Here is a 26,761-nt window from a genome sequence, read left to right as displayed (position 1 = left end):
AATTTTTCGATTGAAGCCTTCTGAATAATAAAATGAAATTTTCAGGGTAGCTATCTGATAGATAGAGCAAGTTTTTAAAAGTCAAACGGAAATTTTTTTTTATGTGATTTTATTTTTTTACGGGCCCTTGAAGTGGTGAACATACTGGGTAATTTTATCTTTCTTGCCATTTAATTATTTTTTTTATTCCATTCAAAGATCTAACGATAGTAAATGTTACCATACTGAATTGGCCTATCTTTCAGCTTAGCACACAAAAAAAATCAAGCATCTTCCGCAATCATTGACGTCAGCATGAGTGAAAATATCATCGTACTCGGCGATCGGTGAAAAATTGAAAAAATCGTCATAACTCCGAAAATACGAAAAATCGCATAACATACATGGGGGTGATTCGGATAGCCCTCTAGGTCCTCTACCTCTCAGCTTCCGTTCATCACTACTTTTTGGTACACCCTGTATAGTTATAATCAATAATTTCGTAGGAATTTGAAAACCATTTTAATGGGAAATCTAAAAAAAAAGACGTGTGGCACTCGGGAACTGCCGCGGTAAAGGCAAAGCTATTGCAGCGCCAGCATGCCAGCATGCAGCATGTCACACCTCCGTGTCCGTCGGAGTGGGGAGCGTGAAGTTTTTTCGTTACGGAATTTCTCGATTCGGTCCCCGCGCTCAAGGCCCGCGAAAGAAGCTATGCAATAGCTTAAAAAAAATTGTGCAATGTACATTCCTAAGAAACCTGATTTTTAGACTTTGCATAGGCATTAGTTTGTATCTGTGACGTACTATACATTATTTGCTAGCGACTCAGACAAGGCTTGACACGCGAAAATTGCATAATTTTTCATGAATTCTTTAGTTACTCATTATTAGTTGTTTCTCGATATTTAAAAACCTCCTCTCCTTTGTAAGATGTCACTTAATACTTATGTATTTTTTTAATTGAAACCAGCAGGAGCCTTCCGGTCTTAGCTTCCGGTAGTCCCTCAGATTAATTAGCACGTGCTAACACAAACTCTTCAACCTTACGTCATGCCTTACCGCTTACGTATAAACTTTTGTTAATAATTTAATTTCTGCTAATACTAGTGAATCTTGAACCAACTTGTTAGTTATGGAGAAATGTTATTACGCGTAAACAAGAACAGTATCATCTAGAGTATTTTATCCACCATTCCGCACTCTAATAAAGTTTGGTTTTTGGGGTATGCGTAATTCTAACTTAAATGAAGGATTGAATAAATCAAAATAAATTATTGGATAGATACTAAACTATCATTAGACTATACTGATAATAATAACGGGATAAGTGCTAACAATAATTAATTAATTAAACAATTGATAAATAACTGATAGGCAGGTACCCTCTGAAAGATTAATAAAGGGAGGGCTTTTAAACTATTATTAAACAGAAGCATAATCTTAAGGTTTTTATCTTATATAAATAATTCCATTTGCCCACGTTTATATTAATAATAATCTTGTTGAGATTATGAGATGATGAAAGATTTATAACATTAGTGATTAACGAAAAGATTTTGACCTTTACTTAAACTACCTAACTATGTAATATGATATCAACAGCAGATGTTAATAAAATATTGAGATACCTATTATTTAATACAAAAAATATTTAAGGATTACACCTAAAGGTACTTAGTTAGGTACCATATGTTATATTTAATTACTTACTCTACTTATAAAAAACAGTAATTTGCCCAATTAAGTAAATGAAACTTTTATTCATGTTGCCCTTGATTATATTATAGTTCAAGAAATTCAGGATATCGAAGCCTTTTGTACAATCAAAAGTTGATTGGAGTGATTACGTAAAATAATATAGATCCTATTATTGTCATAAATAGTAAAGTATTTCAATAACATACAGTTAAGTACGTTTCAAATTATGTTTGATTGTTAGGTAGGTATCTAATATCTTATATTCTAATATTCTAATATATTATATTATAAAGGCGAAAGTTTGTAAGGATGTATGGATGTATGGATGTTTGTTACTCTTTCACGTAAAAACTACTGAACCGATTACAATGAAATTTAGCACACATATAGAGGGTAACTTGGATTAACACATAGGATAGTTTTTTTCCCGGAAATCCCACGGGAACGAGAACTATGCGGGTTTTCCTTTGCGAACGCGGGCGAAGCCGCGGGCGGAAATCTAGTATTCTAATAGTAGCATTTTTATACAGGCCTATCAACATAGACATGTTAATAATTTGAAATTTAAATTACTTACATATTAATGGCTATCGGAACATGAATCTCACAAAACATTTTTTTCTACATTTTTTATCTTTATTGTGATCTGAGAACGTTGGATAACAAAAAATAAACAGAATAAAGAAAATTTAACAAAATCCCAAAAGAAGGTAGCTACATTATACGTAGGTACCTACGTATACCGTTATTACCAAAGAATACTTATACTCTAAAAAAGAGTTATTACTTTTAACGACGGTTAATAACGCCTGTTGAATTCGAAAGGACGGACGGTAGGAGACAAGATGATAGATACGTAATTAAAACTGACGTCTCTATTTTTAAACAAATTGCACGTAGTTTAAAACAATATGTCTATTGACTAATGTTTAAACTTTTAGTTACGAAAATTTTATACTAATACTAGCGGTCCACCCCGGCTTCGCCCATGGTACATATGAAAAATAGATGTTGGCCGATTCTCAGACTTACCCGTTATGCACAGAAAATTTCATGAGAATCGGTCCAGCCGCTTTGGAAGAGTATGGTAACTAACATTGTGACACGGGAATTTTATAAATAAGATTTTGCCAATTAAAATAAAAATAACGTGTGCGCCGAGCGCACGTGTCAGAATTGAAACTTCTTTGACAAGATACAAAGATACTAAAATCGTCGCCTTACTCCATGACGTGATGGTATTGTCATGACGCGACCTTGAAATTTTAATCTCAACGCACCCAAAGAAGTTTCACTTCAAAATGATTAAATTATTTTATAGCAAAAAAAAATAATACAATTTTATTTGATCTGTTTCAACACGATACGATTTCAATTCCGTTAATTTCAAATAGACTAGAGTAGATAATTTTTGAAACAAAAAAAAATCGCAGTCGGATGAAACCCATTAGAAAATGAGGGGAATATGATAAAAATGTAAGGAAAAATAAATTACGGTCAATCCGATTTCGGGAAGCGGGAGGGGGCAGCTTTTAAGAGAAAAAAATGGTTTCTCTCGATTTCCAACAAAACTACAAGTCCTATAGAAAAAAGTTCAATGGCAAAGTTGTAGGTAATTAAAAGTTCTACAACTTTTGTATTCACAATTTTTTCACATAACCTAAAAATTTAGGTGAAAAATTCAAAAAACCAAGTTTTTGGTCTTTTATTTCTATCTACTTCAAAATTTATTTTTTTTCTACGAAATTTGGTGGAAACTTACTTTATTATGTCCCAAATACACTGTAATTTATTTGATTGAAAATATTTATTTTTTCGCCTTATTTTGAATTAATACCAAAAAAACAACCTAATTTTCAATCGAAAAGTCACCCGTCAAAATATCAGCTTTTTTCAAAAACTTGGGGTGCCTTTTATTCATTGAAATCTCTACTTTCATATGGTGTAAAAAAAATAAACACCACCATAGTAAATGTTCTCAGTAAATGCATACAAACAGTCTGAAAATTAGCTTTTACTAAATCAGGCACACTTCTCGAACTACCTGAAATGTTTTTATCGACATCATTTTGCTTTTGAATATGCTGTAAAATATTAAACTTAGAACAGATAATTATTATTCTTTTGAAATATTACCGAAAAGCCGATACAAGAGAAGATATAGAGTTCAAGAAGTGTGCCTGATTTAGTAAAAGCTAATTTTCAGACTGTTTGTATGCATTTCCTGAGAACATTTACTATGGTGGTGTTTATTTTTTTTACACCATATGAAAGTAGAGATTTCAATGAATAAAAGGCACCCCAAGTTTTTGAAAAAAGCTGATATTTTGACGGGTGACTTTTCGATTGAAAATTAGGTTGTTTTTTTGGTATTAATTCAAAATAAGGCGAAAAAATAAATATTTTCAATCAAATAAATTACAGTGTATTTGGGACATAATAAAGTAAGTTTCCACCAAATTTCGTAGAAAAAAAATAAATTTTGAAGTAGATAGAAATAAAAGACCAAAAACTTGGTTTTTTGAATTTTTCACCTAAATTTTTAGGTTATGTGAAAAAATTGTGAATACAAAAGTTGTAGAACTTTTAATTACCTACAACTTTGCCATTGAACTTTTTTCTATAGGACTTGTAGTTTTGTCGGAAATCGAGAGAAACCATTTTTTTCTCTTAAAAGCTCCCCCCTCCCGCTTCCCGAACTCGTATTGACCGTAATTTATTTTTCCTTACATTTTTATCATATTCCCCTCCTTTTCTAATGGGTTTCATCCGACTGCGATTTTTTTTATCTTTTCATTATTTTCAAAGGCTTCTACCCCAGGCTAAAAGAGAAGTAAAAAATCTAATAATACACTGTATCTGTATTGCTATTCAAACTAAAACACTGCGCTCCTAGAAGCCACAATATTGTAGCAATACTGAGCTCTACTTTTTAGTCTTGGACCTAAACTGGAAATATAGGTACAAGACTAAAAAATAGAGCTCATGTTCAATACAAACAAACGTAACAAAAATAAGAGGACCTTAGGAATATAAGCTGATGCCGCAGGCTGATACCTACACCACAGTTTAACGATATTTACTATATCTGTTATTCCTAGAATGATATTTTAATCAGGTTGTTTGGCTTGTACTTTGACAATTTTACTTAGATTTGGTGATAAGAACTTGTCACATCCTAGTAAGAACTGTTCATAGGTGACGTCCATCGAGTTAACTTCGTCTTTTTGGCACTTGGCACAACTTGGAGTATCATCTGTCAATTTTCTTGTAGCCTGCAATGTTTGGGCACTAGTGGATGCCACAACTGATTGTCCTACTAAACCAATGTCGATCCTTTGTTGAACACCTCTGTTTGAAACTCCTATAATATCTATTTTTATAGGCTCAGTTTGTGTACTCATAGAAACTAGTGAAGCAGACGGTAAATTTGCTACGGGAATAGCAGAGCTTTTTAATTTTGTTTTCATATACATCCATCTTTCAAAGTGTAAACCACATATGTGCATGTTATATAATTGTTCATCTGTTTTACTTTTCAAGTCCGGTCGTTGACAAGCTTCTATCCATAACTCGCGTCTGGAAATTAAGTAGGTACCTATAGATTCAATAAAAAAACAGTAATACATTGGTAACTATTGAGTTACCTGTACAATTATAATTATCAGACATAATTAAAAAAAACACACACACAAAAGGCGTCAAAATGTAAATAATAATTCCAATATTATTGAATATAAATAGAACACCGAATTTCACATCGATCTGACCCGTGAAAGCTGATTTAATACCTTCATCAATTAGAAAATAGCTCGGAATCTTCAAACGGCTCAACCGATTTTGATAAAACTAAGCTATATATCAGCGCTGGAAAACCAGCTTTCCAATAAGAAAACCGCATCCAAATCGGTTCACCCCTTTAAGACCTACGGTGCCAGAAACACAGCAGTGTGTGTGTGGCAAAACTGTGTGCGCAGCAGCACAAGTCTTAGGCTGTGTCCGCACAGCGGTTTTTCACCACGCGGATTTTATTCTGGCGATTTTTTTTCCGCAGTACGTACGTATCCATACTTACTTCATTTTACACAAAACATTCGCGCGGAAATATTTTTTTTTGCATCAAATCACAGAATAATGTTCCGCACGTGAAATAATAACAGCTGTACGGACACAGCATTAGCGACGGCCGCGGCGGCGGCGCGCCACCGCCGGCGCAGCGGGGCGTTTGGAAAATATAAAATTGAATATAAAATAGTCTATACTTAGTACACAAATGAAAAACCTACCTCTCGTCGCGGGGAAATCTATGAAACTTTAAGTCCTTCTGGAATTTCGATGTATTTGATGATTTACATCCATACACAGAACAGTTTGTGCGCGTCATTTTAGAATATGTAAGTATAATAACATGGCCGTGTCTGCCCTTCGCGCTCCGTACCACAAACTAAGCTTGTGTGTGGTATTTGATACGCGGCCCGCGCCGGCCGACCCCTTGCGATTTCCCCTCCGTCTCTCTGCGCAAGCATAGAATATATATGTCGCAGTCAACTCGTTGAATCTGCTATTTGATTGAATGATTAACGTGTTCATTGAATTACGATATTTACATTTAATTTTTAATGAGGTGTTACGCATAGAAGAAACTTTGAATAATACTATAATGGGCAGGTTAGGTAACTTTAGTAGTTTAACTATAGTATAGTAGTTTAGAGTTCCCTTTTTTTTGATAATTTTATCAAATAACTATTTGAAGAAACAATGTATTTTAGTACTTAAGTATATCTGGTTGTTCACGTAGTAATTTAATTGCTCAGTTAGAATCTTAATACATATCACAACCCACTTTCAGTAATTTATTATCAACCAATATTCGTCGCTTGTATAGTTTATTTGTCGCTAACTCAATTCATACCCTTCAATCACTCAGTATTTTAGCTCGTTTTATTTTTCCCAGAATACCCGTACACAGTAAACAATAATTATTACATTACAGAATATAATACAGCTTTTCCTAAGAATAAACTTTTAAGTTTGTAATCTCAACTTGCGTCGTACGTAACAATGTCCACAAACTTAAACGTGATCCGTGAACAGATCAACGTTGTATATTTTGGGTCACGATTACCATAGCATTCAAGCGGTGCACGCACTAGCTGGATGCCATTTTGTTTATACTATAGTTGTATATGTGTTTTGTAGCCGGTTGATGCCTACGTGACGTCGCCCGCGTGGCAAAGCAGGAGGGGAGCCGGCCGGTTGCGGCCTTTCGTTGTGTTGGTATCGATAACAGTGACGATAACATGTCGATAGTTTACGCGATATTTTAAGTATAGAAATCTTTAATTCTATCGAACATTTACTGGGCAATAAACAAAATTAATAACGGTAAAACTTAAGATAGAAATTGTTTGTAACTTCAGGGGGCTAATGTTTCGGTTGACTAACAAAATATAAAACATTTCTGGATTGGGTCTCCTCGCTCACTGCCGCGATAGAAGATATGGAATAGCTTAAAAAATATGAAAGATTTTATTTAAACTCCTTCATACATTTTCTAACTTCTTAGAAAACGAGTTTATCAATGGTTAACTGCATTGTGTCAGTACTACATTACAAAAAAAACTCATAAGTAGGCAATCGATATCGATAACTTGGATGTAAACATTGCATTCAACCCTATTGTATATTTTGAGTGAACGGAGTGGAACTGGCGAGGAGGTAAAAACATAACAAAGAATCAACATTCGATTGACGAGTCAGTCGTTTACTCGATCTCGGACTGATCGGGTGTCTAACATTTTACCTTGCGATATAAACAAAGTACTTCCCCATATATTCAGTTCAATACCATCGCGATTAAATCGAAAATAGTTGTTTGAACCTTTTTTAAGCGAAATTACAAAAATGTTCAGCTCAAGGAGAAATGCTCAAAAATTTCTTCAATTATACAAAAATGAGATTCGCCGGCAATTTAGCAAAACAACGAGTGTAACAAATTCTGATGCCATGTCTCCAAGACTTGATCAAACACCACTCCACGCCCAACAAAACGAAGATGGACTTCCTAACAGATTGCTGAAGTTGCAAAAATATCACAGGTCAGTGAACTCCCTTAACCCTACAGTTTGCGTAACTGCTAACAACCTATGTACCTACCTATCTCACTTATATGAGTGTTTGAAATCAACATCAACCTTCCTATTATAAATATTATGCTATGTTTACAAATACATATTAACATCTTTTGCTTAATATTTATTTTTGTTTTGTAACTTCGCTTTTTGCGTTTCATACCCCGTACCCGATAATTATTAAGTTAATTATATTTATACTACTATTATTAAATCGTGAATAGTAATTACATTTAAATAACTAAATCTTATCTTAATAATTATACAAATAAGCATATTTTGTCCAAATGTAAATTATATACCTACCCTAATGGCATTTATTTAGGTCATAAGGGGTTATAGACGATATCACAATAAGCGCTTTATGTAATATTTATAACGATAAGATATTGATATCAACTGGCCTCTTTATTAATTAATGTATGGCAAACATTGTTATTGAATATGTTAATTATTAATCTTGACACTAATCAATACTTCAAAAGCTTTAAGTATAGAACTTGTTTCCTGTTATGTATTTTTATATTTATTGTCTAAGACCTAAGTTCTGATTCCATAGATACCTGTCGACCCTCACATCTCAGCAAATGCCACTGGCCGCCCGAGGACTGGCTGTCTCCAAAGATCAGTCCCGGGAGTTCATGGCTTGCTTCCCGGACATCGTGAGGGACCTCACTGAATCTGATAAGCATCTTGACGTGCCAGAAGCCAGCAAATGGTTGGCTAAGGTACGTTCTATGTTGCTTTTGTCAGTCTGTGGGCAGAGTCATATAGAACTTAACTGTTTTTCTAATCCATTGGCTTTTTGCCGTACTTGAATTACAAACTTGTATAGGAGACGGAAAACAGGTTATTAGAAATCAAAACAGAGGAAGGTCTATTTATAGCTTAGACTTTGGTAGTGGGGCTACGAACTAAGATGCCTTTAACGAGAAATAAAAGTACTTACCTATTATAAAATATAATATAAAAAGGTATTGCGGCTTACGTTAAATATATGTGTATATTATATTGATAAAGAGGCAATTAGTAAAGCTACCTGGTGAATTCTCTTTAGAATATGTATACAAAAAGCATTTTTTATCATAATTAAATATTATTATTTTGGTGCTTATTAAATATCAAAATCTTGAGTTATTAAACTAATATTATAAAGCTGATGAGTTTTTTTTTGTTTGCTTGCGTGAACGCGCTATATAGGCAACATTTGACAGTTCAACAAAATTCAACAACGTAACCTAGTAACGACGACATAGAATAATACATATATTATTTCGTTTTGTTAGAACTGCACATTTGCTTAACTTTTTTCAATTTAATATAATAATAATAATGACCGATACAAGTAATTTTAAGATTTGATTTTACTGATTAACCATTCTAAACATAATAAACAATTTCTGATTTAAAGAAATGACGCTATAATTTTATGTCAATAAACCTTTTTTTCTTTTTAAATACCAGAGACGTTACTATAAAAATCGAAATCTGACATTTAGAATCGAATGCATTGATTACCTACTTGTGAATAAAAATCTTCATAAATTAATAAATGCGTTGTGTTTTTTTAATTATTTATATACTTGTCTTATTCTTAAATCTACGAAAGAAAGTATATTACTGGGACAGGGATTCCCCTGATGAAATTATTTTAAAATTGACATGTGTTTCAAGTTCGATTGACAAATGTTTCAAGTACGTATCGATTAATTCACTTTAATCGATGTTTTTAAGCAGGTTACCTCTCTTCGAAGATAAAATTTATAGACGTGAAATGTTGCCTATTAAATTGGCTCGACTCGTATCAGGAACCACGGGCCGGATTTGAAAAATTATTTTATTTCATTACGCAAAGACTTATATAGTCTTTAGGAGCCGAGCAATGCGGTTAAAACCGCGGCGCACAGTTCGTGTTTAATAAACTCGTGATTAAGATTAAGATTTTTTTGAAACGTTATAAATTGCTTAAAAAAATACCTACTTAATCTGTTAAAAGTCAAGTACGCAAACCTGAAATACAAATAAGGAATAGTTTTTATATAAATTGTTACTCATACTTATTGATTATTAATAAGAGTTTCAATCAAGTAACGTTAAAAAATATCTTAACGATCCAAGATTACTTAATCAATGAATAGGTCATTAATGAATAATGATTGAGGTAATTAGGTATTTTACTTGAACCAAATAAAGTAGAAAATCAATATCTGTTTTGCAATTAGGTTCGCTATTACCTGAAGGAGGTTACGATACGAGAGATAAATTGTTGCAAGTTGCTTTTTTAAGAGGTGAAAACGACTTCTGAAATAATTTAGTTGCGTAAATGCGCAATTTAAGTTTTTTATTGAACTACAATTTAGGTTAAATAAAGTAGGTAGGTACATACAAATTTTGAACAGGTACCTATGAAAATAAATAAATACTTAGTTAGGTACCAACGTTTTACCTAAAATTGTAATGACCTAATAACTTACTACCTAATCAATGTGGGTAATTGTGAACAGGGGTGATTGGAATCAACTCCACATTACACTTTTAATACCCATTCTAAATAACTCCTCTTTTACAACTGTAAATAATATTTCGATTTATTGATCTGATTCCGGTTTTTCAAACGTTTGTAAATATTCATCTGACTGATTATAGAAAAAATGTTGTTAGTTGTTTGATTGCAAACAACTAACAACATTTTTTGATTGCAAACAACTAACAACATTTTTTCTGACAACATTTTTTTCCCCTGATCACAATTACCCACTATATGTTTTACACTTACCTACGTAGGTACATATATTGTAATGAATATTTTATGGATATTACAGGTACATTTAGTATGTTTTACATAAATTAAAACAGATTAAAACTTGAATTCTATAAGAATAACTTTATATATTTTGCAAAACTTGTTTTAAATCAGCATTTATAATCCCTGGTGTTATTACTCTTTACATATCATAAATAATATTAACTCCTTATCAATATTTCACTCCGTCGTTACTTGCTATGCTGTATTTATGTTTGCAAAATTAAACTTTTCCCTAAATTCAAGGTCTTTTGGCGAGATATCGCCAATCGCTATCAAGCATACTCAATAAAATTGCCGATCGTGCTTCGTTCCCGTTGTAATTGAACTTTTTTGTTCCAGCTTTTGCAATACAACGTGCCGAATGGAAAGAAAAATCGCGGTCTAGCAACAGTACTCGCATACAAGATGTTGGAAAAGAGGGAAAATTTGACGCCTGAAAACATACACTTAGCCAATATAATGGGCTGGTGTACAGAAATGGTTAGTACAATTATTATACCTACAACGCTACTGTTTTTTTTTGTTTTCATTACCTACTATAAAAGACAAGGCATTTTTTGTTAACGTATAATATAATCACTATTGTCACGCAATATAAGCACGCAAATATTAAAAAATGCTCTTCATAAAAACCTGTCATTCATTTTAATTCTTCAACCTTGATTAAATGGTTAGCATATAAATGGTGCTAAAAAACTCTTTTACATAATCTATTATACGAAAACAATATCTGATATTATCATACCTATCCAAATATGTCTATCTAAGTAGTAAGTATATATGTATATTTAGCGGATCGGCAAATACATGTTGCTTTGAGATAACAAATTATATTATCAGACCATTAGTAACTAGGGATACACAATTATTCTAACATTATGTTTGCCGCTCACTCTTATAAAACGACATAATATAATTAAAACATAAAGAAAACTTTCTAAAAATAAATTTTTTGCATCAAAAATCGGGAAGACAGTTATTACGTCGGCTACGCTGTTACTAACTAAGTAGTTATTTATTGTTGCCTCACAATTATTAAAAAAAATACCTAGTTACTTAAATATTAAAGAGTTCGATGAACATTTTGAGTTTACTTTATCTATAAATATTTTGATTGTGGTAGGGTCTAAACATTTGATAATCATTTCAGTTCCACGCGCTGCAAATGGTCTCATCAGATATAATTGAAGGGAGGGAGATGAGGAGAGGAGTTCCCTGTTGGTATCGCCGACCCGACGTGGGTCTGAGTGGTGTGAACGACACTAGTATGATCCAAGCAGCGATGTACTCTACTCTAAAACGACACTTTTCGGCAAAGCCATACTACAAGAACGTTCTGGAAATGTTCAATGAGGTATGGATACTTCAAAATGCGATTATACCGACAAGTAACTAAGACAACAATGCAATTGAAATATCTATGTACTTAATTAATTAAAACCGACCATGGAAAAAGTTGTATAAAGTAAAATATAAATTTACAGATGCTGCTGAAATGTTCCATTGGACAATATTTAGTCAAACAAATTTCAAAAACAGATAAACCAGATTTATCTCAATTTACTATGGAAAAATATGAAGCCATCACAAAATACAAGACTTCCTATTACACCTTCCAAATGCCTGTTAGTTTGGCGCTGTTAATGTCTGGAGTTGATGATCCAGAAACACACAGACAAGCTAAAACAATTCTTTTGGAAATGGGAGAATTTTTCCAAATTCAAGTAAGTTTTGACCCAACTTGGAAGTTTCATGTAATAAGATTGGACAATTTAGAATGTGAATTCCAATCTTCTCATGGGACTAATGCTTAGTTTTAATGTAATTTTGTGTTAAAATATTACAGTAATAAAAGAGATGGATTTTACATTTTTTATAAGTGAACCAAGAACAGAATTCTTATTAGTCAAGCTAAAATAAAATTTATATAACCGCAATAATATACTAATGAATTATAGCAATAATATGGAATGGTGTTTGAATACCATACTAAAATTCTATAAATTACCTGTTAAAAAAATATTAATGTGGAAATTTAAAACTATCATGATTAAATGTCTATAATATCTATTATTATTTTTATTTCTAGGATGATTTCCTTGACTGCTTTGGAGATCCAGCTGTAATGGGCAGACAGGGGACTGATATTCAGGAAGGCAAATGCACTTGGCTTGCTGTTGTAGCCCTACAAAGGGCAACACCGGAACAAAGAGAGTTAATGGAGAATCACTATGCAAGCTCCAACCCAGAAGATGTGAATAAAATCAAAGACTTATACGAAGAGTTAGAATTACCTCACACATATTCTGTCTATGAAGAAGCTACTTATGATCTCATCAGAACACAAATTCAACAAGTTACTAGAGGTCTTCCACATGATTTATTCTTTAAAATTCTGGATAATATCTTTAGGCAGCGTGCTTAATTATTTTTATTTAAAAGATGTGATGTTAATTGTTAGTTTACCTAGTTTTAAGTAATATAGGGCTGAGAAAGGTTTATCAGAAGGTTATATAAAAGTTTTAGAAAGTTACAAAATTAACTGAATAAGCACTGTATTATGTATGTGATAAGATTTTAATAAGCTTATGTTAATGTGCACGAAATAAATGGGAGTGTTAATTGAAAATGATATTTCATTTCACATCACAACAAATCTGTTAACTACGAATAACACAATATGTTGTCAGCAGAAATCACAATTTTTGATTTATAAAACAGCTTAAAAATAATCTTTAGGTTTTATCATTTTACATCTTTTTGAAACAAATTTGGTGTAATTGTAGCTGCATGATAGAAAATAAATAAAAAGCTATATATATCACAAAACTATAGAGTACGAATAACAATTAAATTCAACAGTAAGCGAGCGAAGAGGAAATTGTATTTAATTTATGATTTTTGTGTCTGAAAACAGAAAGGTAGTTAGCGAGGCTAGATAGCTAGATTTTAGTTTTCATCGGAATGAAATATCGCCATATGATTGAATGAAATATTTCCACGGGATTTTCCTTTGACTTCGTTAGCGAAAAATTGAGACATCCATAAGACATAGGTACATGATATGCAAAGATAGTAGATAAAATTAAAATTTCCTTACCAGTGATTGTTGATCAGAATTGCATTTGATTTGATTCTTATCTGTTCAAAACGTGTACAAAGAAATCCGTAAATCGTAGGGAGTGTGAGTAAAATGGTATGGGCCGAACTGTGGAAAAACTCTTGTCCGAAGTCCGATCTGTTCTATGATAATCTTATTCTCAGTGTCTGAAACATTATCTTCTTGGTAAACTTATCTATATAGAAATATAATTTAAACTATAATTATAATACATATTTGCATAATTTTATTTTCGTCAAACTGAAATTGCGTTGCAAACTTAGAAAAATAAAAAAATAGGTACCTATAAAATCTATGTGTGTTTGATCATTTGATGAGACTTGAATATAGCGCGAAATTTTTAACAAAAACAAGACAAAAACCACAGACAAAAACATATTCTTATTTCTTGCCAGTCTAAAAAATTTATGCATGAAATTTAACCTGTGAATTTAACAGAAAATATTACCTATAATTCTAGGGAAAAAGAGAAACATTTCTTCAAATATTATTTATATACAGCTCGGAGCAATTAAATTGCTCCGAGCTCCGAGGGTTTTCTCCTTAGAGTATAGATAGTATCTATAGAGTGCGAACAACCAAGTGGGAACAGTAGGCACAGGTGGGAACAACACGACATTCCCGCCGCGCGCGCTCGTAGTCGTGGTTGAGTGCTGACGAAGTGCGTTGCTCTGGATTTTTATTCATATCTAGGAGTAAACATGGTGAAATGTGCAGTTATATCTTGCAAAAACGATACTAGAAAATACACAAAATTGAAATCCAGTATCACATTTCATCAGTAAGTCGATTGTTATACTTATTTTTATGAAAATAAATCTAGCATCGCGGGGGTGAAGGGGAGGTGGGAGGCGGACACGCGCAGGCTCGCTCGCGCACCTCACTGCCGCCACGTGATCTTAGTGATGTGACCTGACCAACGCTGTACTCGATATAAAGTTTACTAGAAGAACTATATTTTACCAAATTATTTATTTAACTTTAAAATTAAAACTCTTTTAAAAATGTATTATAAACAAATTTTTGGCGTGTTTTGTAGGTATGATAGACTTTCTAATATTATGAATGCAAATGTATTATAGTGTAAATGTAAAGTATGTAATGTTACGATATATTTTCTGAAATATCGCTAAATTGATTTTGAACATTTTATAGTAGAATGGATAAAATTAAATAAAAAAATTATTTATATGATTTATTATATTATCATTTTAAATAACTATTTATTATTTCTTATTTTTATTTAACATTTTTAAAACATTATTATTATTGTTTCATTTATTATTAAAGAAATATGTAGCACCAAACCCGAATTTTTATTTTATTTACTTTAATATCGAACTCGTTTTTCTGATATTCATAAACATATTTTTTTTAAGTACTTAAAATTAACACAAGAAATATTCAAATGGAATAAACACTTTATTCTCTTGGCAAACAAATTTAAAATGACATATTTATACTTTATTCATACATTTCTCCTTAAATAACATATTGAACATAAAATTTACAAAAGATACATATTTATTTACATAACTTATCGATAGCTCGGCACGCAATTGATACCTACCCATCCCTATTTGTCACACACACATCTATATATTATCTATAGCTCATCTGCCTACGATGCGCACTGAGGAATTTGTGCAATACACTCGCTCTATAGGTACTACTGTAATAATATATACTAAGGTTTTCTCTAAACATTTCTGGCAACACTCATGATGATATCGGATCGATTTTATCGGATAATGTGAAAGGGCAAATTGTATCGATCGTAATGTGAAAACGCTCTTACGTCTATTAATTTGACAATTGACCATTGATTTGGTCGTAGTGTAGACTGTCAAGTGTCAGTTCACAGTTGTCACTTCAGTACTTTAATACTTGCTCTGTGTCCGTAGAGTGAGAATGAAGTAATGAACCAGTGTTGATTTTAACGAAAGTGTGTTCTGTTTGTGTTCGTGTGAATTCCATTATTCATTATTATTTTGTATGTTTATTTTAATTTTTAAATGTAACTTAAAAATCATTAATCAGATTAATTTTCGCTGTTTTGTAGAAACACGAGAAACCTACATACCCGAAGATAAGCAGAATTGATTAGTGAAAGTTGTTGGCGCGCAGCATAAATTAAAAAAAAATGAATTCTTGTGCTAAATTTGGTAGACTTTTTAATGGGGTCACCTCTACATTATTGAAAACAAACTTAAAAAGGTATGGCCGATTGATGTAATGATTTATATATACAAACGTAACTTTTATTCCATAGCTTACAATATTACTTTATTTGATCAGCAGACTGTTTGACAGATTGTTTGTAATTTGTATCATGCAGCAGAAGTAAAAAGATTTTCTATACTTGCTTTAATTGCATTTTCACTTGCAAGTTGACCTGGGACAAAAAATAGCCTATGACAATAATAGCCCTCCAAAACTCTTTTCTTTTCTTATGTAGTGAATGAATTTTAAAAAGCAATTCAGCACTTGTGATCATTACTCCCTACAAACACACAAGTTAACAATAATTATTTATAACAATAGTGTAGATATCACAGAGAAAACGCTATTCATTATATAATATCTATAATTTGAACTTTGATTTTAGTACATTTTTCGCTAATGACAAAAAAAATATGTTTTATAATTGACTAGCGGTCCGCCCCGGCTTCGCCCGTCGTACCTATTATGTTTAAACTATCCTATCTCTCAAGTTGGATTGAACTGCACATGGTGTGCGAATTTTATTATAATCGGTTAAGTGGTTTAGGAGTCCATTGAGGACAAACATTGTGACACAAGATTTATATATTATATTAAGATAAGCCAATTCTATTATCAATAACATCTAACTTGCTTATTCATGCATCCTACTAATATTATAAATGCGGAAGTTTGTGAGGATGTGTGTGTGTGTGTGTTTGTTACTCTTTCACGCAAATACTACTGAACCGATTACAATGAAATTTAGCACACATATAGAGGGTAACTTGGATTTACACATAGGATAGGTTTTATCCCGGAAATCCCACGGGAACGGGAACTACTGGTTTTCTTTTTAAAATGCAGGCAAAGCCGCGGGCGGAAATCTAGTCAGATATATTTCAATTTGTGTTATTCAAATCATTGAACACTATGAAATTATAATAACAATAACTGAGTTGGAGAATAGATTATATTAGCATTTTAAAACATCCTTTGTGAGTCTTGATCAGATTACATAGCTACATATAAATATAAGATTTACTCAAGTTGTTTGCTATTTAAGTACCGACTGTGTATTTATTCACTTCAAATACATAGTTTGTGACAATGAGAGGTTTTATTGGCTTTTCTAATATACTGAAGTATAAAGTACACAGTAATGTAAATAAAAGGTAAATAAACTGATAAATATTTCTTGATTGTGTACAATTAAGGTAATATTTTTCTACAGTAAATCTCTTCAGTTGGTTACACCAAAATAATACACTTAAAAATAAAAATATGTAGTTACATAAATGTATTTTTTAATGTCTATTTTCGTGATGCTAATAATAAATTTAAGTATTTTAAATTTTTATACAACTTTTTTATCCAACAGGTTTCCACACACACCAACATATTACAGAATGAGTACAAATGCATCAATATCAGAATATAAACGGGAGATGGAGACATTTCAAGATGTGTATCCAACAGTTATTGCAGCTGTGAGCAAAAATTTTGGCCTTGTACAAAATCCTGAAGTTACCACATGGTTGAAACGGGTAAGAGATTCTTTATTTTTACTATATTACTAGCTGTGCCCGGCGGTTTCACCTGCATTGCTTCGTTCCTGTTGGTCTTAGCGTGATGATATAATATAGCCTTCCTCGATAAATGGGCTATCTAAAACGAAAGAATTATTCAAATCGAACCAGTGGTTCCCGAGATTAGCGCGATCAAACAAACTCTTCAGCTTTATATTAATATTGAACTAATATTATAAATGTGTGAGATTGTAAGAATGGATGTATGTATATAATGTTTATTCCTCTTTCATGTAAAAATCACTGAATGGACTATAAGTAGTCATAGTTGGTATTGATGTGGCTTATGTAGCAAAAATCAGAATAACATATCTGATATCGCCATCCACGCGGGTTCGTCCGCGGGCGACGCGTATTTCCAAACTATACAAGGCCAGCACGCGGTGTCTTTCCAATCTATACGTAGCCAGAACGCAACCATAGGAAACTGCTCGTGTATATATTGTAATGCTTTTTTTAGGTCTGTGATTACAATATATTATTCACGAATTTTGCGTACTGGATCGCGTATACTTTGTAACGCGGATACTTGCGTCTTCGTTCCAAACTTTACACGATCAGTATATAGTTGTACACAGTACCTGTTTGCAAAATATAACTAAATATACTACACCACTTACACTTGAATGAAATAATAAATATGTATATAGGTAATCAAAGACTTGTACACATCTACTATATCTATCTACTTTTATTCATCTTAATTGATTCAGTAAAAAATGGAATAAAAATATTATTAGTAGTAAGCTTAGGCAAATAAATAGGTAACCGAGCACTTGGCAAAGCCTGTATAGAATAAAGTTATATGTTTAAACAACCATTTATCACAAAGTATTTGAACGAGAAATAATCCTTGTGATATCTCTGGTTATTTTTTTAATAGAACATAATATTGACGAAGTGAAATTTATGCCGCTGCTCAAAATATAGGAGTGTCTATAGATACTATAGAAATTTGATATTCGTATTTATTTCCCAACTAGCTTTCCGCCTGCGGCTTCGCCCGCGTTTTCAGAGAAAAACCCGTTCCCGTAGGATTTCCGGGATAAAACCTATCCTATGTCCTTTCTCGGGTATCAAAATAAAATTCAGGCGTGATTGAGTAACAGACAGACAGACAGACAGAGTTACTTTCGCATTTATAATATTAGTATGGATAACGTTACAACTATTTGGTCTAACGAATGGCGTGGTTATTCCTCTGTCCCTATTACCTCAATTAATTTACGATCAGTTAGTGTATTCTATCAATAAACCCTGCCAGAAACAAGCCAAATAATCACGATATAATGTAGTACCTTCGACTCCATAATAATATAATAGGTAATAATATAAAATTAATTGAGGAAAGATATTTGTATAGCTATTATAGGAATGATATAGGAACTTAATAGGTCATTTCATAAAATATTCTAATAGCCGATGTATTATTATGTATCGTATCTTTGTCCTTACGACGGCATTAATATTTTCCTAACAAAACATAAAAATGGTTAGTGTGCATTTAATTAAACCAATTAAACGCAAACAAAGGGTATTATTGAATAGGAATATAATACAATATGTACATTCAATTAATAATATTATACTACATATAACTAACGTTACGTTTTGCTTTTATATTACACTAGCTGTTGCCCGCAGCTTCGCCTGCGTGGAAATTAATTTTTCATGGTACAAACTTCTATCCCCTCTTTTACCCCTTTAGGGGATGAATTTTATAAATCCTTTCTTAGGGGACGCCTACGTTATGACATCTACTTGCATGCCAAATTTCAGCCCGATACGTCTAGTGGTTTGGGCTGTGCGTTGATAGATCACTATATCAGTCATCTTATTATATATAGATTTTTTTTTTTCTTATCTTTCATGATCACACCATATGTCTTCATATGATTACATCTACACATTTAAATATAAAACTATGCATTTATGATTTTCTTGCCTTGTAGTCTATTGTACTGTGCTTTTTGTTATGTTAAATACTTATTTTCAGGTCTTGGAATACAATCTACGCGGGGGCAAAAAGGCACGAGGCTTATCAACGATATTTGCATACGAAACGTTAGAACGACCTGAAAATATAACAGAGGAATCCTTGAGACTAATAAGAGTACTCGGATGGTGTGTAGAAATGGTAAGAATTGATTTTAACTGTCCTAAAAAGGAATGTAATTTTTAGGACGCAGACGTAGTAAATTAACGTTTTCATATAATATGTACGTGACGATCTTATTTCTACGATAACATCTTCAACAAATAAAGATGACGTTAAAGGGTATTTTGGTACAATAACATTATGTGCTTTAATAAAAAAACTATTATAGATGATCTTGATTTCCTCTGAAATAAATTATATTTATAAATGCTAAGGTCAACCAGACGTAATGTTAGTAAACATTGTAAACTAGATAACTAACATGAGTACTTATAATCAATTGTTGGTTCTCTCGCCCTATTGCGTTATACATGCATAATTGTGTTCAATCTTCTGCTAATTTTGCAATTGTATCCCCTATGTATACAAAAAAATGTGTGCGTGTATAAGCCCCGCAAGTTGATATTGCGATTGGCGGCCATCTTGGTGACGTAGTCGACGTCGCTCCATCAGTACCGTTCGCTAATAAATAAACATAGATTTTTTACATACCAACGTTGTATTTATAATTATGTACATAACATTATGTAATTAAAAAATATTTTCATATTTACACATCAACAATATAATTGTTACGTACTTATGGGTGTAATTATTACTTACATACTTATAACATATTTATCACGTCACTATAGAGCGTTGGAAATAAATACGAGTGCAATAGAAAAACGGTCAAGTAAAGTGGTAGGAGTACGTCCGTTAAAACGATATGCCATCCCTACTCCGCTGGAGAAAGTATACGTAGAATTACGCGTGGTAGGACTAAGAAAATGATGGCGCGTAACGCAAAAATGTCACGCGTAACACAACAATGTTACACTAAATTTTTGTCCAACCCCGGTAAAGAAGTTTCACTTCAATAATAAGTATAAGTATATAATTATAGTAATAAGTATAATATGTATATTTAGGTTTAAACTTATTTCTTAGTTATTCTCATCATTTTACTATTGTTGATGTAAACATAAAATCGATTCTTGTCTACTCATAGAGAGTCCATGACTCAAAATGCCAATGCTAAAATAATTCCAACGAAATTCATTTTATTTTATGGAGATTTACTTATGTAGTGAACTTTTTGAAGTGAAACTTCTTTAGGTCATGGCAATACCATCACGTCATAGAGGCGACGATTTTGGTATCTTAAGTTGCATCTTGCCAAAGAAGTTTCACTTCTGACACGTGTGCTCGGCACACACGCTCTTCTTTATTTACTTTTCTTTATGTAAATCTTATTTTCCAGCTGCAAGCGTATTTCTTGATAATGGACGATATAATGGATAGCTCGTCCACACGAAGGGGGTATCCATGCTGGTACAAATTGCCGGACGTTGGTATGGGCGCTGTTAATGACTGCAATCTCGTACAATCCGCTATGTATGAAATACTTAAAGTGTATTGTGGTAAACTGCCCACGTATAAGGATATCGTGCATTTGTTTAACGAGGTTAGTATGGGAAATGGGTAAACGGGTTGATAAATAGTATAGACATTGACAAACATTTATAAATGGACAGGAACATAGGTACACAACAATAGAAAAAAATAATAACGAAACACAGATGAGATAATTTAGGGTACTTATGTGTGTAAGATAATTAAAAAGATTTATCGTCTGATAATTTCCCATTATACAATTTTCTCAAAAATACATATTTTCTGATTTTCTTCTCTGAAGATGAATTTTATTCATTAGATAAAAGGTACCTACGTAGACGATAATATCAAAACAGCGTGATGTCGTGACGTTCAAAAGAATAGTGTTGATGTAAATACATTTATTATCGCAATAATTGCAAAAAAAATATGATTAGTTTTTATGTGTCATGAAGGTTATTTGAAATAGTTTCTTTGTTATATTTTTTAATACAATCCAAATACTTACTTTTTTTTCTAGAATTAATTTTAAAAATTACTTATTGTATGATGTTCATATATGATTAAATTTTAGACGTTATTCAACACGGCTATCGGCCAACACCTGGACTTCACAATGGGCAACAGAAGCAAGTCTGACTATAGTCTTTTCACAAGAGAACGTTATGCCGCCATCGTCAAATATAAAACAGCGTATTATACATTTAAGTTACCAGTTTTCTTGGGAATGCTATTGATGAATAACATGACCCAAGACACGTTTGACAGAGCTGAAAAAATTTGCTTGGATTTAGGGCATCTGTTTCAAATGCAAGTGAGTATTGCTGAAATAACTATGTTACGAAAAAACGTATCAATAAATGTCTTAATTTACCTACCTTATTGATTTTATCGCACTTCTCAATATTTGACTTAAGTAGGTAGCTACCTAAATTTTAATGTAATAAAATTTTCTATATCTTTAAAAATATTAAAAAAAAAACTAATTAAAATCCCATTTTTGTATCCATAGGACGACTTCCTGGACTGCTACAGCCCCGAGCATATACTAGGAAAGAAAGGTACAGATATACAGGAGGGTAAATGCTCCTGGTTAGCCGTTGAAGCGCTGCAGCGCTTGACACCGGCGCAGAAGAAAGTGTTCGTAGCGTGCTATAGCAGCCACGAGCCAGCGCACATCGAGCGCATCAAGCGGCTTTACGAGGAACTAGGGTTACCTGAACACTACAGGACCGAAGAACGACAGCGATACGACGCCATTTTGAAAATGACGCAACAACTGCCGTCCGACTCGGGCGCCATGCCCGAATTGTTTATGAAACTGTTGGCCATGCTGCATGATAGAAAGAAATAAAGTTTTTTTTATTTGTATTAAGAAGTGTATGAAGCTATTTTGTAATTACTTGTAGTTGAATCTGTGCGTATTTTTTTATCCTTGATGTTAAAGTTTAAGCAATTGGTGGTTTTTTGGTTAGGATATTGAAATGTAGAAAGACTGGTTAACGATGTTTTTATATATGATATGGTGAAAGCTGAAATTTTCTTCCGTAGTATACCGTTATTTTAGCAGAACGTGTCATTCAATTTTAGCATAGGTATGAAGGTTTTTATTACATTTTTAAAGCGAGTTTCGATTGCCTGGTATATTTTACATAGAAACTGTACGGTCTGAGGTGTCGATGCGAATCTGATCCATCCATAGTTTTGATAAGAAGTTTTTAAAGTACAGTTATTAATTCGATTTAAGATAGAAAAGTTGTTTTTAAATTAATTTTTGAAGTCTGTATGGTTTGTTACTTCCATATGCTTTGAAGACAAAGTTCTTTCGTTTCCAGACAATCGAAGACTTACTGAATACAAAAAAATATGAAAATAAATAAATAAATAAATATTATAGGAAGATGTAAAAATATAGATTTATATTTAACCCATTGACCACCGTAAGGCCCGATCGGGGCGCGACACAATAGATTTTCTATTGTGTCTGTGATTCCGAGGACTGATGGATTAAATATCTATTTTTAATGACATTTTAATATATTTTTTTATTATAGAAATCAATCATATAAGAGCGTATACGCACTATGCGGGTAGCCGTCCGGCTGACCGCAAACACAATTATGTACGTAATATTCATTTCTATGCGCACTGTGCAGTCTGTGGTAGCCGCATCGCAGTGCGCATAGAAATGAATATTACTTACGTACATAATTGTGTTTGCGGTCAGCCGGACGGCTACCCGCAATGCGGCTACCCGCATAGTGCGTATACGCTCTAAAACAGTTATTTCGGTTTGACAAATAATTATAAAAAATTATGCTAGTCTGTCACATACATTTTAAGCATTTTATTAACGTTAAACTGGGCATTTATTAGTCAAAATTTATTTTTAGGTGTATATTAACACTTTTTTAATTTTAAAGTCGGATTATGCTAATTATATTAAAATACAAAAAGAAAATTTTAAAATAAGTTTTTAAAACTATACTCTATTAAATGTTGAATATACTTAAAATTTAACTTATATCTAATGAGATTTGACTGTACCCTCGATGCTACTCGCCGTGGCCGCGGTCTTTCCTCATTGTGATTATCGTGGACTGATAATCATCCGACGCACTATTGCATTTGTTCTGTTCCTCTGGGAGTCGGAAATGGAGACGAATCTCTCAATCCCAAACCCTGGTGGCAGAACGCGCCTTGCGTTTCGGTTTGCAATCCATGGTTCTGGTATAACCCACGGATTCTGAGCGTTTGACGCTTCCAGACAACACCTGTTGGCATTGCTTTCAGCGATCGGCTCTTTGTGTAGTTGGTAGCCCATGATGTAAGAGGCACCAAACACTGTGATCGCGTTCGCGCTTGCTGAATTTGGTCTAATGACTAGACTCGTCCAACGCGCGTTTGGATCAATATTCTCATTAGTCGGTAAGGACTTGATGAGTTGGACCCCGTCTCCTTCAACTGTGAGAGCATCCAGCTTTACTTTTTCGTTGCGGAATGTTGGACATCCCACGAAGTAATCGCTGACCTTCTGCAACAGGTTGATGTTTAGACGAGTTCGTCCTACGACTTCGTCAAATTGGTTGTCGGTTATTCCCACTGAATGTAGTAGGATTCTGACTTCCTCTTTGCGAGCGCCTATTTGACCAAAGTTTCCGCACATTGCGAGCGTAGCTCTGGTATTTTGAGGTGTTACACGAAAGTTTAGTACAGGATGCACTGCTTCCGATGATTCTGCCATCAGAACGTCTCCGCAGATACCCAGTGATGGGATTTCCTCGAAGAGGTTGTGGTTCTGTTCGTTCACTACTGCTGCGTGATAACCTCCCTGGCCTTGCACTACCGTTACTGGTAAAGTGTGGTCTGCAAGAAAGACAGTTTTACCCGTCGGATCTTTGACCTCACCTATACCTTTCAGGAACAAGTAGATGGGTTGGGGAAAGTTAAATTCATGCTGCATGATCGATTTGCAGAATTCTATTTCCTCATAGCTCAAGTTTGCGTTGCCGCGCTTGGCTTTTATGTCGAGTAAACGTGCCCATAGCATTGCTGTGCTGTAATACATCAGCATGCCTTTGGTCATTTGTTTATTCAACGATTGTTCGTCGCCTCCGATTGCGGAGTAAACTTCCTCGACAACCTCTGGTAATCTCCCGAAATTTTGGGTGATCTCCTGGTTGACGTTCAGCTCACGTACGGCTACATCGATTCCAAACACTGAATCTGCCCACATGGGAGCATTTTTAGGTGGAGTCGGGTTTGCAGCTTTGTCCGTTGCTGTTGGTGCAGGCACTTTCGACGTTGTCGGGCCCTGCTTTTTGTTGGGTTGACCTTCTCTTTTCTTTCCAACCTTAGCTGGATCGAATTTTTCCGGTTTCCCTCGATAACCTGGGGCTATCTTTTTAATCTCCTCTGGAGTGTAGATTTTCTTATCTTGGGTTTGCATTTTCAATATATTCTCGTTAGCGTTCGGCGTAGAATAAATATCCATTGACCTCTTTCTGTCTTTGACCTTCGTAAACATTCTTTTTCATTACAGTCACGTTGAATAATAATCATTGTTCATAATAAATATATTTTTGTTATTTTTTAAATAAAATTCGGCACGTGCAACTTTTTTGTTAATACATAGTATTTTTCCTGATTTTACCTATTTGACTATAAGAGTTTTAAAATATTATGGAAAGTTGTAATTTGTTTCAGGTTCAATGATAAGTAATTTTTTGCATACTTTTGTGGGTATTTCTATAATATCAGTTAACTGTAGAAAATGCAATCTTACACTAGATAGACGACCTTTTAATTTTTTTTTTTATTGTTGGCAGTTTTTAATGAAGATAACGGTTGTTTACTTATACATTGACTGTAGAAAATGCAATCTTACACTAGATATAAGACGACCTTTTAATTTTTTTTTATTGTTGGCAGTTTTTAATGAAGATAACGGTTGTTTACTTATACATTGACCTCGGTAAAAAATGTCGCCCATTGTATATAAATAAAACGTTCATTTCTTAATAATCTAAGCTTGTGTTATAATTTTTTTTTAATTGTCGATAGGGAAGCCCTTGACCACAATTTCGCCTGATGTTAAGCTGAGATGTGGTCTAAGATGGAACGGGCTTCCCTAGATGGTACCTGTTCACTCTACGCTTAAAGACCCCCATATTGTACTCGTCGGGGAACAGATATAACCATTTTATAATAAAGAGAAAGAAAGGTTCAATTTTCACATTAAATTAAAGACAGTCTATTTCTCTATATTATTAATGTTTAAACACAAGTTTTTTTCGGGCGTTTTACCTCTAAAAATAAAGATCTTTTCTAAGATTGCATTCTCTATCATGGTGCTAAAGTTATAAGGAAAAATATTTATATTTATATATATTTTTGTAAGAAGCGCCATCGGATGTTGTATACTTGTATACTTAGGTACCTACCAAATAAAATTTTGTATCGGACCTTCATTTTTACGTAGTGTAATGAAGTTTTTACTTTAGTAAATACATAATACATTCATATTATTGTCTTTTTATAATAATATTCGGTATGTTATTGTGTAGAGTATGAACACGGGTTTATGTTTGTAATATCTATTGTATTTTATTTGTAGTTTACAGAAGTGTGTAACAAAGGGAAAAATTAAGTTATTTTAAATTGTGTATGACTGAATCAAATCTGTAATGTAAGTTTGGGTTTAAAGGGATTTGTGTTTATTTATAGTTACAGTCAAACATATTTATTAGGTACTTTTGTACTAAAGAATTTTAATGTTATGTTTAATTAATTAATAATAAGGAATTTAATAAAATTTAAATTTTATATAAGGTAACGGCACCAGTCGTGGACAAGCATCCAGTAATGGACAAAATAAATATTAAATTTAAATATTAAGATCAAAATTAACGTTATATAATTTGGCAATACTTAAAATAAAAGTTTGGTTCATAAGCTATCAGAATACGACACTTCATCTTATTCGGCCAAAATGTTTGAAGATGGCAGAACGTTATGTTTAGTTGCTGCGACTCGTTTCGAAGAAATCCGTTTTTACTAAGGAAATCCTTAAGGAAGTGAGGACACAATTTTGGTTATAAGAATTTTTGTATAAATGTCAGCAAAATTTGATATTACTTTTATTTATAGTAGTTAAGTGCACGAAATATTACACGATTTAGTATCATGATAGGTTAT

The 26,761-nt window shown here is 32.9% G+C and overlaps 3 protein-coding genes across 6 annotated transcripts; 2 read left to right on the top strand and 1 right to left on the bottom strand.

Annotated features, from left to right (window-relative positions):
- Positions 1-4,593: 4,593 nt before the first annotated feature.
- LOC149901753 (uncharacterized) lies at positions 4,594-6,631 on the bottom strand. Its single transcript, XM_090111318.1, has 2 exons — positions 5,967-6,631; positions 4,594-5,259 (listed from the first exon to the last, which is right to left on the bottom strand). The coding sequence occupies exons 1-2, from the start codon at positions 6,062-6,064 to the stop codon at positions 4,791-4,793; spliced, it is 567 nt and encodes a 188-aa protein (XP_089967444.1). The 5' UTR covers positions 6,065-6,631; the 3' UTR covers positions 4,594-4,790.
- A 786-nt stretch (positions 6,632-7,417) lies between these two features.
- Positions 7,418-13,246, top strand: LOC149901752 (farnesyl pyrophosphate synthase-like). Its single transcript, XM_090111313.1, has 6 exons — positions 7,418-7,778; positions 8,371-8,539; positions 10,957-11,097; positions 11,768-11,971; positions 12,102-12,341; positions 12,707-13,246. Exons 1-6 carry the CDS (start codon positions 7,585-7,587, stop codon positions 13,040-13,042), a joined length of 1,284 nt encoding a protein of 427 aa, XP_089967439.1. The 5' UTR covers positions 7,418-7,584; the 3' UTR covers positions 13,043-13,246.
- Positions 13,247-15,656: 2,410 nt separating this feature from the next.
- On the top strand, positions 15,657-22,926 carry LOC149901751 (uncharacterized). 4 transcript variants are annotated; one of them, XM_090111315.1, is made up of 7 exons: positions 15,657-15,683; positions 15,801-15,955; positions 17,322-17,487; positions 19,526-19,666; positions 20,931-21,134; positions 21,639-21,878; positions 22,077-22,926. In XM_090111315.1, the coding sequence occupies exons 2-7, from the start codon at positions 15,882-15,884 to the stop codon at positions 22,416-22,418; spliced, it is 1,167 nt and encodes a 388-aa protein (XP_089967441.1). In that variant the 5' UTR covers positions 15,657-15,683; positions 15,801-15,881; the 3' UTR covers positions 22,419-22,926. The 4 variants fall into 4 exon arrangements, with proteins under 4 accessions (XP_089967441.1, XP_089967443.1, XP_089967442.1 ...); XM_090111317.1 differs by having other exon boundaries at positions 15,657-15,698; XM_090111316.1 differs by having other exon boundaries at positions 15,657-15,731.
- The last annotated feature ends 3,835 nt before the right edge of the window (positions 22,927-26,761 follow it).

This window comes from Colias eurytheme, chromosome 16 (assembly GCF_061535395.1).
Source record: "Colias eurytheme isolate Ceu_HAF_F1 chromosome 16, ilColEury1 Martin Lab GWU primary, whole genome shotgun sequence".
Taxonomy (NCBI): Eukaryota; Metazoa; Arthropoda; class Insecta; order Lepidoptera; family Pieridae; genus Colias; species Colias eurytheme.
This window is presented reverse-complemented; position numbering and strand designations above follow the sequence as displayed.